At 43.8% G+C, this 16735-nt stretch overlaps 1 protein-coding gene across 1 annotated transcript in view; it reads right to left on the reverse strand.

Moving 5' to 3' along the window:
• Positions 1–11419: 11419 nt before the first annotated feature.
• Positions 11420–16735, reverse strand: part of LOC134983332 (oocyte zinc finger protein XlCOF6-like) — a 36299-nt gene continuing 30983 nt past the window's right edge. The window contains exon 2 of the mRNA XM_063949041.1: positions 11420–14139. Within this exon, the coding sequence (XP_063805111.1) occupies positions 12056–14139 (2084 nt within the window). The 3' untranslated portion in view covers positions 11420–12055. The remainder of the gene's footprint in view (positions 14140–16735) is intronic.

The following is a 16735-nucleotide window of genomic DNA, read 5'->3' on the forward strand; positions in this document are numbered from 1 at the left end:
CATAGAAGACTGTCTACCACTCTTATCGTAAGTGCCCTGGACTCTGCCAAACAAACATATTTCCAAACTTTCATCTCTGCTCAAGCCTCTAACCCCAAATGACTTTTAAAAACAATTATATCACTTCTGAAACCTCCCTCACTCAACCCACCAGACACTATCAAGGTGCAAGATCTTGCTCCTACTTCAAGGACTAGATTGATAAGATCCAATATGAAATGGTATGCTTTTCCTAATACAGTGACCTGCTCAATTCTCTATCTGGCAACTCTGGCACTCTCCTTATTTGATCCCACAAATGAAGGTGAAGTGTTAACACTCTTCTCATCCTGCTTCTCTACTACCTCTCCTCTTGAGCCTATACCCTAACAAGTAAGTAAATCTCTGTCTCCTGTTCTCATCCCAACCTTAACTAACATCTGTAATCTCTCTCTCTCTCTCTCTCTCTACTGGTATCTTTCATTCACTGTTCAAGCATGCACTGATTACTCCCATTCTAAAAAAACAAAATTCTGACCCTAACTCTCTCTCAAACTACCGTCCCATCTCTCAGCTCCCATGCCTCTCTCTACTTGAGAGACTTGCCTACACTCGCCTCACACTTTCTTAAATCACACAATTTATTTGACCCACTTCAGTCAGGCTTTCGTTCCCAACACTCCACAGAGACAGCACTGAGGAAAGTAGTGAATGATCTGGTCACTGCGAAGTCCAAAGGTCATTACTCACTTCTTATTCTTCTAGATCTCTCTGCTGTTTTTGACACTGTTGACCATTTTTTTCTCATACAAACACTACAATCCCTAGGTCTTCAAGACACTCTCCTCTTTTGGTTCCTATCCTACCTATTTAATCGCTTCTTCAGTGTTTGCTTCTCTGAATCCACCATCTCTTTGTTACCTCTTTCAGTTGGAGTACCAACTGAATCTCAATCTATACCTCATCTCTTGGGAAACTAATCAGCTCTTTTGAATTTCAGTATCATCTGTATGCAGGTGATACTCAAATCTACCTATCCTCCCCAGATTTGTCACCATCTGTATTGGGCCGTGTCACTGAGTGCCTTTCTGCTGTTTCATCTTGGATGTAATCTCGCACCTCAAACTTAATATTTCCAAAACAGAATTACTTTTACTTCCACCGGCCAATAGTATTTACCAACCTGATATCTTTTTTTTTTTTATAAACTTTTTATTGAGACATCATTGAAATCGCATTATACATTGTAGATGTACAAAGTGTGCACAATACAATATTATAAGAGGATTACAGTTAGAGGTTATATAGCAATTTCACATATAGCATACCACAGGGACTTTTGCATTAAAAGCAAGTGATCTGTATCTATAGGGGGAGCCGCCACAGTTGTCCATTCCTAAACCAAAGATAGAGGCTGATCCTGCGCAGCCATTCTAGTTAAATACCACGTAGTGTTCTTGAGGCTGTTATGAACGTGTAGCCGTGTAGTGGGGGGCAGAGTGGATATATAAGATTCCCAGAGATTGAAGAACTTGGCTACCTGGTTACCTCTGTCAACAATAGGCTCCACCCAGTCCATCCTGAATATATGGTGAAGTTTACTCAAAAATAATGGTATCTGTGGTGGCGTGCTATCCAACCACCCTTGTAAAATAGTTTTTTTCCTGGCCGCACTAAGGGCTATCAGTAGTTTTTTACATTCCGGTGGCATGCGAAGAGTGGGATCAATGATACCCAGAACTGCCCATTCAGGAGTAAAGGGCACATAGGTTATTAAATTAGCCTCCGCATACCTCCTAATGAGATGCCAAAAATATTGTACAATCCCACAAACAATGATATGTGTCAGCCTCGCTCTGGTGGCATCTTGGGCAAGAGTGTGTTTCCGACGTTCCCATATGGTAACGACGTAGCAGGGATAGATAAGTGTTATGATACACATTAAGAAATAATTCAGTGTACATGCTTGCTGGGAGGACCTTTAGGGAGTATAGTAGTGCTTTTTCCATTGTTGGTATGGTCAATCCAGGAAAATGAGCCAACAATTTGGACATGCCACCCGTCACAGTAGCGTGATCTAATATTGTCCTCAAAAAAGTGTAATGTATTGATATGGACTTGTGTTTCAGTACTGGGTGCTGTAGGCGGCTGTCTAGAGGGTTAGTCGAATCCCCCTCCGCAAAATGTGTAAGGATATGCCTAACGTAAAATTGTGTTTGCATAAATGGAAGGGGGGACGAGACCACCACATCATGTTTCGTTGAAACCTCTGAGAAGGTGAGCAGACGGTGGTCCTCCACCGATACCAATGACCGAATCGATATTATACCAGCCTCCCCCCATGTTATAAAGGGCTGGGCAGCCATGCCATCCAGAAACTCTGGGTTTTTAATTACGGCAAGTGTAGGGAGTAGTATTGATTCAATTTCGCGTTGTGGCGCAATATATGCCACATTTTCCTAGTAGACCACAGAAGTGGGTTAGACAGTCCGGGATCTCCCAATCGTGTTGATGAAGAAAACAAGTCAGACCCACATGTGCCAAAAAATTCTGTTCGAAGGATGTGTTTGTATATACAGAGCTATTTTGCAGCCAATCTCTCAAGTGTCTCAGAAGCGCAGCATGGTTATAAACAACAACATCCTTTAAAGTTAATACCGCCATTGGATTTGGGTTGAGCAAGTTTATGCAAAGCAATACGTGCCCGGCCACCCTTCCAAATAAAGGTTCTGATTAGCTTGTTAATCGTTTGGACGTCCAGTTTGGTCAGCAGTACGGGAAGTGTTTGCAGTGGATATAATATGCGCGGTATAGCCATTTTTACCAGGTTAGCCCTGCCTAGATATGACAGTGGAAGACGTTCCCATCCCTTGATATCGTCAGTTAGAGTATGTATGGCCTTACTGACATTGAGTTTGTAAAGTTCAGACAGATAGCGTGGCACCATAACCCCCAAATATTTAATATGAGTGGACACCCAATGCAAGGGAAAGTGTGAGGACCAACTCGGACATGTCACTACCATATAACAATAGCGCTTTAGATTTGTCCATATTGATACTAAAACCTGAAATGCGGCCAAATGATTGGATCATGTCAAGGATCAAGTCAAGGGAAGGCTCAGGGTCAGATATATACAGAAGGATATCGTCCGCAAAAGTGGACAGCCTAATTTCCTGTCCACCCACCTTTATACCCCGAAAATCTGACCAATATTGCAGTGTCCTAAGCAATGGATCGAGGGCCAGATTAAATAGCAGCGGCAACAGAGGGCATCCCTGACGGGTACCCCTTTCCAACAGGAACCGTTGGCCCCTGATTCCATTTATCAATAAAGAGGCAGATGGTCTGTCGTAGATGTATAGTACATAATTAATAAAGCCCGTATCAAAGCCTCTTTTCTCCAACACAGTAAACAAATGGGGCCACAAGACCATGTCAAAGGCCTTATTGGCATCAAGGCTAAAGAGCATGTTCGAGTCTGCACATGGAAACTGGGATGCCGCCGCCAGCGCAATACGTATTGCTTTAACCGCATGTATACCAGTTACAAAACCCATTTGTGTTGTGGTGAGTATATCAGGAAGAATGGACTGGAGCCGCGTCACCATTATCTTGGCCAGTAGTTTGTAATCAACATTTAATAGACTGATTGGTCTGTATGAGGAGAGAAAATTGGTGTCCCTAGCCGGTTTGGGGATAAGTGTAATAAATGCCTCATTAAATAAAGGTCCTTTCATGTATAGCTTAAAACAATTCCAATAGGGCAGGGACAATCTGGGCCTGTAACATGCGGTAGTAATCTCCCGACAGACCATCTGGACCCGGAGATTTACCATGAGGTAACTTGGAGATAACAGTGTTCATTTCCTCCGTCGTTATTTTTCCTACAAGAGCTTCTCTCTGGTCTCGAGTAAGAGGGGGCAATTCCTCATCTGTTAGCAGCTGGGATTGTATATCAGTATCTGTTTGTGTCGAGCTAAACAAGGATTGGAAATAGGATTGAAATTGTTCCACTATTTCCTGAGATTTGGTGATAATACAACCAGACCTGGGGTGGTGTATAGTGGTAATAACATGTCGTTTTTTGGGAGGCCAGGAAATGACCGCCAGTAATCTACCAGCCTTATTGCCCCATCTATAAAATGTATTCTTGGTAAAGTCTAAGGAGTGTTTTGCCTGGGTGGCTAAATAAGCTTCAAGCATGCACCTAGCCTGCTTGTACTCAGTAAGAGTAAGCCCTGTTGGAGTGGAAGTGTATGTTTGAAAAGCCGTGGACATTGCCTCTTTTAACGCAGTGTATTCCAATTTGGATTCCCTTTTTTTCCAGGAGACATAACTAATAATATGACCCCTTATCACTTCCTTAGAGGCGTTCCAAAAGGTATCAGGTCTAACCCAGTAATCTATATTTTCATCTACATAATTAGTCCAATGGTAGGTGAGGTACAATTTAAAATCCTCCGAGTCTGCCAAGTATTGTGGGTATCTCCAAATACGATCAGTCGAGTGCATATGGGGGGGGGGGGGTTAATGCCAGCGTGACAGGGGCATGATCAGAGATCAATATGTCAAGTATATCCACCACAGCAACCTGGGATATTAAGTTATCAGCAATTAAGAACCTGTCAATACGAGACAACGGTCCATGTGCCAGTGACAAATGGGTATGTGTTTTGTCGGTTGGATGTAACAATTGACCGAAAGTGACCTCACCGCTGAGCAGAAAGTTCCCACCATTGGTTACAATGGAGCGCATAGGCGCTACATTGTAACACTGCCGCGTGCTGCCTGTCAGTCAGTACAGGAGAACACAGCCGATCAGAAGGGTGCCACAACGTGGCGCTCCCTGATTGGCTGATGGAACCCACTTAGACAGAAGTCAGAGTGGGTTTCTGGCAGTCGGGGAAAGGGGACCCATGTGAAAACATGGGTCCCCTTTCAGTGCGTGGCTCGGGTCTCCGTTTTTTAATTTTAATCAAGTACCTGGATTACAAATGGATTCTACGAGGAGCCTGGTACCCTGGATCTGGTGAGTATAATTTATTCAACAGGTACCCCAAGGATTCTACTGGACAAGAGGACCGACCTGCGTGGGGGCATAGGTAAGTATGTATGTATGTTTGTGTGGATGTATGTAATAAAACTTTACTTTCAAGGTGTGTGTGTCTTGTCTTTTTTGGGGTATTTTTTTAGTAATAGTACTACAGGTACCAGCGGGCCCGTTTTTCCGCCGCATGCTGGTACTTGTGGTTCTCCAAGTACCAGCATGTGGGGGAGGCTTGCTGGGACTTGTAGTACTGCTACTAAAAACAATATCTTTACATTTTAAACAAAGGCTATCAGCCCCCCATCCGCAGCCCATTGGATGGGGGGCACAGCCTCGGGCTTCACCCCTGGCCCTTGGGTGGCTGGGGGGGACGCCTTGATTGAAGGGGTCCCCACTCCCCCAGGGTACCCCGGCCAGGGGTGACTAGTTGGGTAGTTAATGCCATGGCCGCAGGGCACTATATAAAAGTGACCCCCGGCTGTGGCATTATCTGTCCAGCTAGTGGAGCCCGGTGCTGGTTTTAAAAATACGGGGGACCCCTACTCTTTTTGTCCCCTGTATTTTTGAAACCAGGACCAGGCGCAGAGCCCGATGCTGGTTGCTTAAATATGGGGGAACCCCTGTAATTTCCCCCCCCATATTTCTGCAACCGGGATCGGTTCAAAGAGCCCGAGGCTGGTTATGCTTAGGAGGGGGGACCCTACGCAATTTTTAAAAAAAAAATTAACAGTTTCCCACCCCTTCCCACTGATATACAGGCACGGATCTCATGGATCCGTGCATGCCTATCCAATCACGGCTCAAAAAAGCAGGTTTGTTTTTTTTAGCACTTTTTTACGAGTTGTAATTTTTCACGGCAGTGTTTTTTTTTTTTTTGCTTTGCACTTCTTAGTAAATGACCGAGATTCATACTTAAACAGCCGCGTTTTGACCGATGGTGTATTCATTCGTAATTTTTTTCTTGGACTTCCCAAAAAATACGAATGCCCTCATCACTGCCGTGATTTGAGTTTAGTAAATTACCGAGATGACACTTTGAAGAAAAAACGGCATCTCGGTTAAAAATCGGGACCTTAGTAAATATACCCCCCTGTTTCCATAGCCTCTGTTCTCCTCAAACCTTTGTCTGTCCTACCATAAGGCGACACCTTCTGGCTCTGTATTGGGTGGGTTACATTAAAGGGGCTGACTACAGAACACTTTCAGATAGACCTACTTTAACATGTCCAGGCATGTCCTCTAGCACACAATAGATGTTAACTAAATGAACCTTAATTAATCTGATTGTGTGGCCTGGAATCCATTGTGTGGGGAAGAATGAGGGGGGTGTATGGACTGACATCTGAGAATGGCTGTATCTCCAACAGCAAACAAACAGGTTATCAAAGCAGTCACATGGGGGGGGGGACGACGACATTATTTTACAAACTATAATACAATAACCAGTACATTCATATATACAGGTATACATCTTCATATGCATTCTGAACAAAACATCAGGCTAGACATATTATTCCCTGATAAACACAAACACATATAACAGAGGGATAATGTTTCACAATAGTATGTGATGTCCAGTTCTATTGGGAATCCAGGCAGCATGCTGTATAGGTGATAACCAAGTTCTGTCTTGTCTCTTTACACTAACGCACTGAATCCAGAAACAGGCTGGCAAAAAGTACTCAAGAGCCAGCTGGGGCTGCGTACGTTACACTGTCTTCCATCCTCTTGGAATGCCGGAACTTCGGGACTCAGGACTGGATCCTCCTCACAACAGATACGAGTCTACGAGGATGGGGAGCTCTCACCCAAGGTGCGCAGTTCCAGGGAAGGTGGTCTGCCCAGGAGGCCCTTCTTCCATTCAACATTCTGGAACTTCGGGCTATCCACAATGCTCTGCTTCAGGCGTCTCCTCTACTAAGGGATCGGGCAATTCAGGTGCAGTCAGACAATGCCACGGCGGTGGCATATATCAATCGACAAAGAGGGACAAAAAGCAGGGCCTGCATGCGAGAAGTGTCAAGAATACTCCTTTGGGCAGAAAAGCGTTGTCCACAATCTTCATTCCGGGAGTGGACAACTGAGAGGTGATCCTCCTAAGCCGCCACGACCTCCACCCGGGGGAGTGGGGATTATACCCTCAGATGTTCCAACTGATCGACAGGTCGGATTGCCCACAGATCGACTTGATGGCCTCTCATCTCAACAATATAGCAATTAATGTTCTATTAAAAAACATTAAAGGAGCGCTGTTTACTGATCAAAAATCATTTAATAATACATAATAAAAATTATTTTTTATCTGTAAACAGCGCTCCTTTAATGTTTTTTAATAGAACATTAATTGCTATATTCTTGTATCAGGCATCCAGGTGCCCTTTAGGAGCTGCTATTATATTGCTTAATTGTCAATCAGGTGTGCTTTTTAAAGTTTACATTTTTTAAAAATTCCAGCGCCCGATATAAAGGAGTATATACTCCTTATCCTTTTCTTTCTCATCTCAACAAGAAGCTTCGCTGCTATTGCGCACGGAGTAGGGACCCTCAGGCGAACGCAGTGGATGGACTGACTTATCTTTGGCCTTACCAGCTGGTCTACCCGTTTTCTCCGATCCCTCTGATCCCGAGGGTGCTCAAGCGGATCAGACATCAAAGAGTGGAAGCAATCTTGATTGATCTGGATTGGCCCCGAAGGGCGTGGTACACGGCTATTCTGGACATGACTGTACAGGACCCTTGGCCTCTACCACTAAGGGATCTTCTTCAATAAGGACCCTTCGTCTACCTGGACTTACGGCTGCTTAGTTTGATGAAATGGAAGTTGAGCGGAACAGCCTAGCTCACAAAGGGCTTTCCAAAAAGGTCATTGCCACTATGGTACAAGCCAGAAAACCTGTGACGTCAAAACACTATCATAATATCTTGCGGAGATATGTCTCTTGGTGCGAAGAACGCACATATCCCTCTTCGAAATTCCACTTAGGAAGGTTCCTGTTTCCTGCAGCCTGGAGTAGATAAGGGCTTACGTCTGGGATCCATTAAGGTCCAGATTTCAGCTCTTTCCATCTTCTTCCAGAAGAAGTTGTCTCTCTTGACGGAAGTTCAGACCTTCTTGCAAGGGGTGCTTTATATACAACCTCCCTTTGTGCCCCCTATGACACCTTGGGATCTAGATGTTATGTTACGTTTTCTACAGTCTTCCAGGTTTGAACCTCTGGTGATGGTAGAAGACAAGTACCTCACGTGGAAGACGGTGATGTTACTGGCCCTGGCTTCTGCTAAGCATGTCTCAGAATTGGGGGCCTTGTCGTGCAAAAGTCCATACTCATACTCGACAGCAGTTCAACCTATTGTGATTCTGTCAAGTTCTGGCACTGCTTCTATTCCAGATGCATTGGATGCTGTATGAGCCTTACAGGTCTATGTCAAAAGGACGGCTCACATCAGAAAGATGGATTCCTTGTTGTTGCTGTATGATGCACGTAAAATGGGTTGCCCTGCTTCAAAGCAGGCCATTGCTCATTGGATTAACTTACTATCCAACAGGTTTATGTGTCGGCAGCCTTACCGGTTCCACAGTCTCTGAAGGCCCACTCTAATAGATTGGTGGGTTCTTCCTGGGCGGCTGCCCGTGGAGTCTCGGCCCTACAACTATGCCGAGCTGCTACCTGGTCGGGGACTAACACCTTTGTGAAGTTCTACAAATTTGATACCCCGACCAAAGAGGATACCCAGTTTGGGCAGGCGGTGTTGCAGTTGTCTCTGCACGTTCCCGCCCGTTCTGGAAACTTTGGGACATTCCCATCATACTAATTCTGTCCACAATATCCCTTATGGACTACAAGAAAAGGATTTACCGTTAGGTATATTAAAATCCTATTTACTCCCTTGGTCTGCGCGATACTGCCCTATCCTGGCTGTCCTCCTACGTTTCTGACGGTTCCTTCCGTCCCCCCGTCCCCCACTTCCTCTAGCAGTCAGTGTCCCCAAGGTTCTGTTCTGGGCCTCTCCTTTTCTCTATCTAAACATCCTCTTTATCTCTTCCTGAATGTCCCAGCGCTTTCTTAAACTTATGTGTAACGCTGAGCTGATCATCTTCCCTGCCTCCCGCATAAATTCTCCTCCCATAATTATCTATTGATGGCACTACTATCGCCTCTAGCCCCCAAGTGCGCTGTCTTGGAGTAATCCTCGTCTCCTACATCTCCTTCACACCACACATTCAGCACCTTTCACAGTACTGTCATTTCCATCTCAAAAATATTTCAGACCCATTCTCATCCAGAATGCTACTAAAACCCTCATCCACTCACTGGTCATCTCCAGATTGGACGACTGTAATCTCCTTTATGGCATCTCTGACATACGCCTCTCTCCACTCCAATCTATCCTCAGTGCTGCCGCCCATCTCATCTTCCTCACCAAACGTACAACATCCACCTCCCCTCTCATGCAGGACCTTCACTGGCTCCCCTTCCCTTTCAGAATACAAATCAAGCTTCTCACATTCAAAGTCCTCACCCACTCTTCTCCCTCTTGCATGTGACCTCATCTCTCTGTACACTACCACCCATCCTCTTCTCTCTGCTAATGCTCGCCGCCTCTCCTGCCAACTGATTACCTCCTCCCAGTCCTACCTATTTTGCACGTGCTCTCCCCATCTCACTCTTCACAAAACTTCAAATGGGCTCTCAAGGCCCACTTCTATACCAAACCCAGCCAATTGTCCTCCTAACCCTCTTATCCACGCTCAGTCTTCCGTTTCTATGTCACCCTGGTGTGTTAGCCCTATCTACAGTAATAATACAGGGACATGACTGGGGAGGTGAGGGGATCTGGGAGTGTCACAGTGACATCACTTATATCTATAGTAATAATACAGGGCATGACTGGAGAGGTGAGAGAATCTGGCAGTGTTTACAGTGATATTGATGTCTCCCCCATTTTGCAGGGTTGCAAAGTAGTGAAGAAGACATCTGTTGAGTGTGAGACACCCAGCAGCCATCCCCGTATGTCAGGTGGACTGAGCAGAACTAAGAGCCCCATCACGGTGCCTCCACCTCACTCACTGATACACGAGAGGCACAGTGATCAGAAGATCCTGGAACTCACCAAGATCAATCAGCTACTGACTGGAGAAGTGACTGCTGGGAATGGGACATTATACAGTAACACTGGGGGACGTGTCTGTGTGATGACTGGAGAGGTGACTGCTGGGAATGGGGCATTATCCAGTAACACCAGGGGACGTGTCTGGGTGATGACTGGAGAGGTGACTACTGGAAATGGGACATTATACAGTAACACCAGGGGATGTGTCTGGGTGATGACTGGAGAGGTAACTGCTGGGAATGGGACATTATACAGTAATACCAGGGGACGTGTCTGGGCGATGACTGGAGAGGTAACTGCTGGGAATGGGACATTCTACAGTAACACCAGGGGACGTGTCTGGGTGATGACTGGAGAGGTGACTACTGGGAATGGGACGTTATACAGTAACATCAGGGGACTTGTCTGGGTGATGACTGAAGAGGTGACTGCTGGGAATGGGACATTATACAGTAATACCAGGGGACGTGTCTGGGTGATGACTTCTGTAATAAGTGTTTATTACTCACCTGTGCTGATATCTGTTGGGATCTCCTCCTCCTTACACTGCTAATCACCCCTCACATACGTCTCTACTTCTCCCTCTATATCTTCTGCCTTCATATCAGTCACATACGTCTCTTCTTCTCCCTCTATATCTTCTGCGTATATGGAACGTATGGTGTAACTAGATCTGACTCCTGTCACTCTCGCCAGTAATAATGTTACTTATACATTTCCTTTTCTGTATATGTAACGTATGGTGTAACTAGATTGGACTCCTGTCATTTTCACCAGTAATAATGTTACTTATATAATTCCCCTTCTGTATATGGAACGTATGGTGTAACTAGATCTGACGCCTGTCACTCTCACCAGTAATGTTACTTATACATTTCCCCTCCTGCATATGCAAAGTATGGTGTAACTAGATTGACTCCTGTCATTCTCACCAGTAATAATGTTGCTTATACATTTCCCCTTCTGCATATGTAATGTATGGTGTAACTAAATCTGACTCCTGTCATTCTCACCAGTAATAATGTTACTTATACATTTCCCCTTATGTATATGTAACGTATGGTGTAACTAGATCTGACTCCTGTCATTCTCACCAGTAATAATGTTACTTATACATTTCCCCTTCTGTATATGTAATGTATGGTGTAACTAGATCTGACTCCTGTCATTCTCACCAGTAATAATGTTACTTATACATCACTTTCCTCCCAATAGAACTCACAGAACTTTACACTCACATTTACACAGAGCACAAGATACACAATAAGTAGAACAGAATAAAGACCTCAGCATGTGGGATGTATATTTAGGAAGTGAAGGAACATTAATGAAACATGTGAGTAACAGTCATCAGTCTGTTTGTGGTCTCCAGGGTGGAGGTCTCTTGGACTGTGCGAGGCAGCAGGTTCCATGGTCAGGGCTGCATAGCTAACAGATCAACCACAAATGAAATACGGCAGATTCTTGGTACTGCTGGTAACAGTCTGAGGGGGAGAGGTAGGGAATTCCAGAGAAAGGGAGCAGCACGTGAAAAATCTTGGATAGGAGTGGGAGGAAGTAATCAGAAGACAGGCGGGTCGGCGTGCATTAGCATATGGACCTGTTTCGCTAGGACCGAGTCACAGCCAACTGGCATCACCGACACCTGGAGCTCAGCTAGACATTTAGTATTGGTATTGTTTTCAGTACCCGGAGCAAAGACAGGTTATCTGCATAGTAGAGGTAAAGGAGGACATGACGTCTTATTATTTCACCAGTAGCAGCATGTATATTGTAAAAAAAAAAAAAACACAGGACATAGGATAAAACCTGAAGGAACAATGCAGGGAAATGGTGAAGATGAGTATACTCCAGATTAAAATGGTTCCCCAGCTGTGTGATGTCTACTGTGTCCAACAAGAGCTGATTTATTAATCACTCAGAGCATGCAAATGGCTTCACACCTCTGTGAGTTCTCTCATGTTGAACAAGATGTGATTTCCGTATAAACCCTTTCCCACACTCCGAACATGAAAATGGCCTCTTACCTGTGTGATTTCTCTCATGTCTAACAAGATGTGATTTCTGTATAAACCCTTTCCCACACTCAGAACATGAAAATGGCTTCTCTCCAGTGTGACTTCTCTCATGTGTAACAAGATATGACTTGAGTGAAAAACCTTTTCCACACTCAGAACATGAAAATGGCTTCTCTCCAGTGTGACTTCTCTCATGTTGAACAAGATTCCATTTCAGTAAAAAACATTTCCCACACTCAGAACATGTAAATGGCTTCACTCCGGTGTGACTTCTCTCATGTATAACAAGATATGACTTGTGTGAAAAACCTTTTCCACACTCAGAACAAGAAAATGGCTTCTCTCCAGTGTGACTTCTCTCATGTTGAACAAGATTCGATTTCAGTGAAAAACATTTCCCACACTCAGAACATGTAAATGGCTTCTCTCCGGTGTGACTTCTCTCATGTCTGACAAGAGTTGATTTCTGTGCAAAACATTTCCCACACTCAGAACATGAAAATGGCCCCTCTCCGGTGTGATTTCTCGCATGTTGAACAAGACATGATTTGTGTGAAAAACGTTTTCCACAATCAGAACATGAAAATGGCTTCTCTCCGGTGTGACTTCTCTCATGTTGAACAAGATTCGATTTCAGTGAAAAACATTTCCCACATTCAGAACATGTAAATGGCTTCACTTCAGTGTGACTTCTCTCATGTATAACAAGAAATGACTTGTATGAAAAACCTTTTCCACACTCAGAACAAGAAAATGGCTTCTCTCCGGTGTGACTTCTCTCATGTATAACAAGAAATGATTTCCGTGTAAAACATTTCCCACACTCACAACATGTAAATGGCTTCTCTCCGGTGTGACTTCTCTCATGTCTAATAAGAGTTGATTTCAGTGCAAAACATTTCCCACACTCAGAACATGATAATGGCTTCTCTCCGGTGTGACTTCTCTCATGTCTGATAAGAGTTGATTTCACTGCAAAACATTTCCCACACTCAGAACATGAAAATGGCTTCTCTCCGGTGTGACTTCTCTCATGTTGAACAAGATGTGATTTCCGTGTAAAACATTTCCCACACTCAGAACATGAAAATGGCTTCTCTCCGGTGTGACTTCTCTCATGTTGAACAAGATGTAATTTCCGTGTAAAACATTTCCCACACTCAGAACATGTAAATGGACTGTCACCTATGTGAGTTTTCTGATGTATGACATAATTTGATTTGGATGTAAAACATTTCCCACACTCAGAACATGAAAATGGCTTCTCTCCGGTGTGACTTCTCTCATGTTGAACAAGATGTGATTTCCGTGTAAAACATTTCCCACACTCAGAACATGAAAATGGCTTCTCTCCGGTGTGACTTCTCTTATGTTGAACAAGATGTGATTTCCGTGTAAAACATTTCCCACACTCAGAACATGAAAATGGCTTCTCTCCGGTGTGACTTCTCTCATGTTGAACAAGATGTAATTTCCGTGTAAAACATTTCCCACACTCAGAACATGTAAATGGACTGTCACCTATGTGAGTTTTCTGATGTATGACATAATTTGATTTGGATGTAAAACATTTCCCACACTCAGAACATGAAAATAGCTTCTCACCGGTGTGACTTCTCTCATGTATAACAAGAAATGATTTCGGTGCAAAACATTTCCCACACTCAGAACATGGAAATTGCCTCTCACCTGCCTTAGCTGGCTGATGTGCAATACGCTTTGTGTTCTGTGTAAAACATGGTGCAGCTATAGAACAGGGAAACACTGTATCTACTGTCAGAGCTGTAACAGATGCACCAATATCAGAGTGATCAGGAGAACATTTCCCAGGATCAGAGGGATCAGCTGATAGAGCTGGATGTACAATTGGGGTAATGAGATTAGTTCCTGGAGAATCCTGTCTACTGTCATCTTTTATTTCACAATCCGGGGATGATATTAGATGTCCTTCTGAGATATTCCTGCTTGTGTGCCCATCTGCTGGAAATAAAATACATTTTGGAAATGTGAATTTTCATAAAACAATTAAAATCTGGTAAAGATCATGATCAAAACTGGAAAATTACTATAAAATGAGTAGACAAGACCCAGGGTGTTACATGGTACAATATATAATTCTCTAACAGACACTGTATCCAGTACTGTATTTCTGGCATTGCTTTTATATTTATCTTGAAAATAATACTAGGAAGCTTGGACAGGAGTGTTACTAACACTGAGAGAACATGTGGTATTACTAGAGGTGGCATAGGCTGTGCAGTAATATAACATCACCTGTGCATACATTTAGGTAACACTGAGATCATGTGGGATTACTAGAGGTGACATGGGTTGTGCAGTAATATAACATCACCTGTGCATACATTTAGGTAACACTGAGATCATGTGGGATTACTAGAGGTGACATGGGCTGTGCAGTAATATAACATCACCTGTGCATACATTTAGGCAACACTGAGAGATAATATGGGATTACTAGAGGTGACATGGACTGTGCAGTAATATAACATCTCCTGTGCGTACATTTAGGTAACACTGAGATCATGTGGGATTACTAGAGGTGACATGGGCTGTGCAGTAATATAACATCACCTGTGCATACATTTAGGCAACACTGAGAGATAATATGGGATTACTAGAGGTGACATGGGCAGTGCAGTAATATAACATCGCCTGTGCATACATTTAGGCAACACTGAGATCATGTGGGATTACTAGAGGTGACATGGGCAGTGCAGTAATATAACATCGCCTATGCATACATTTAGGTAACACTGAGATCATGTGGGATTACTAGAGGTGACACGGGCTGTGCAGTAATATAACATCGCCTGTGCATACATTTAGGTAACACTGAGATCATGTGGGATTACTAGAGGTGACACGGGCTGTGCAGTAATATAACATCGCCTGTGCATACATTTAGGTAACACTGAGATCATGTGGGATTACTAGAAGTGACATGGGCTGTGCAGTAATATAACATCGCCTGTGCATACATTTAGGTAACACTGAGAGATCATGTGGGATTACTAGAGGTGACATGGGCTGTTCAGTAATATAACATCTCCTGTGCGTACATTTAGGTAACACTGAGATCATGTGGGATTACTAGAGGTGACATGGGCTGTGCAGTAATATAACATCACCTGTGCATACATTTAGGCAACACTGAGAGATAATATGGGATTACTAGAGGTGACATGGGCAGTGCAGTAATATAACATCGCCTGTGCATACATTTAGGCAACACTGAGATCATGTGGGATTACTAGAGGTGACACGGGCTGTGCAGTAATATAACATCGCCTGTGCATACATTTAGATAACACTGAGAGATCATGTGGGATTACTAGAGGTGACATGGGCTGTGCAGTAATATAACAGCGCCATGTGCATACATTTAGGCAACACTGAGAGATAATATGGGATTACTAGAGGTGACATGGGCAGTGCAGTAATATAACATCGCCTGTGCATACATTTAGGTAACACTGAGATCATGTGGGATTACTAGAGGTGACATGGGCTGTGCAGTAATATAACATCGCCAGTGCATACATTTAGGTAACACTGAGATCATGTGGGATTACTAGAGGTGACATGGGCTGTGCAGTAATATAACATCGCCAGTGCATACATTTAGGTAACACTGAGATCATGTGGAATTACTAGAGGTGACATGGGCTGTGCAGTAATATAACATCTCCTGTGCGTACATTTAGGTAACACTGAGAGATCATGTGGGATTACTAGAGGTGACATGGGCTGTGCAGTAATATAACATCTCCTGTGCGTACATTTAGGTAACACAGAGATCATGTGGGATTTACTAGAGGTGACATGGGCTGTGCAGTAATATAACATCGCCTGTGCATACATTTAGGTAACACTGAGATCATGTGGGATTACTAGAGGTGACATGGGCTGTGCAGTAATATAACATTTCCTGTGCATACATTTAGGTAACACTGAGAGATCATGTGGGATTACTAGAGGTGACATGGGCTGTGCAGTAATATAACATCACCTGTGCATACATTTAGGCAACACTGAGAGATAATATGGGATTACTAGAGGTGACATGGGCAGTGCAGTAATATAACATCGCCTGTGCATACATTTAGGCAACACTGAGATCATGTGGGATTACTAGAGGTGACATGGGCAGTGCAGTAATATAACATCGCCTATGCATACATTTAGGTAACACTGAGATCATGTGGGATTACTAGAGGTGACACGGGCTGTGCAGTAATATAACATCGCCTGTGCATACATTTAGGTAACACTGAGATCATGTGGGATTACTAGAGGTGACACGGGCTGTGCAGTAATATAACATCGCCTGTGCATACATTTAGGTAACACTGAGATCATGTGGGATTACTAGAAGTGACATGGGCTGTGCAGTAATATAACATCGCCTGTGCATACATTTAGGTAACACTGAGAGATCATGTGGGATTACTAGAGGTGACATGGGCTGTTCAGTAATATAACATCTCCTGTGCGTACATTTAGGTAACACTGAGATCATGTGGGATTACTAGAGGTGACATGGGCTGTGCAGTAA

This window comes from Pseudophryne corroboree, assembly GCF_028390025.1.
Source record: "Pseudophryne corroboree isolate aPseCor3 chromosome 3 unlocalized genomic scaffold, aPseCor3.hap2 SUPER_3_unloc_13, whole genome shotgun sequence".
In the NCBI taxonomy this organism is placed as follows: domain Eukaryota; kingdom Metazoa; phylum Chordata; class Amphibia; order Anura; family Myobatrachidae; genus Pseudophryne; species Pseudophryne corroboree.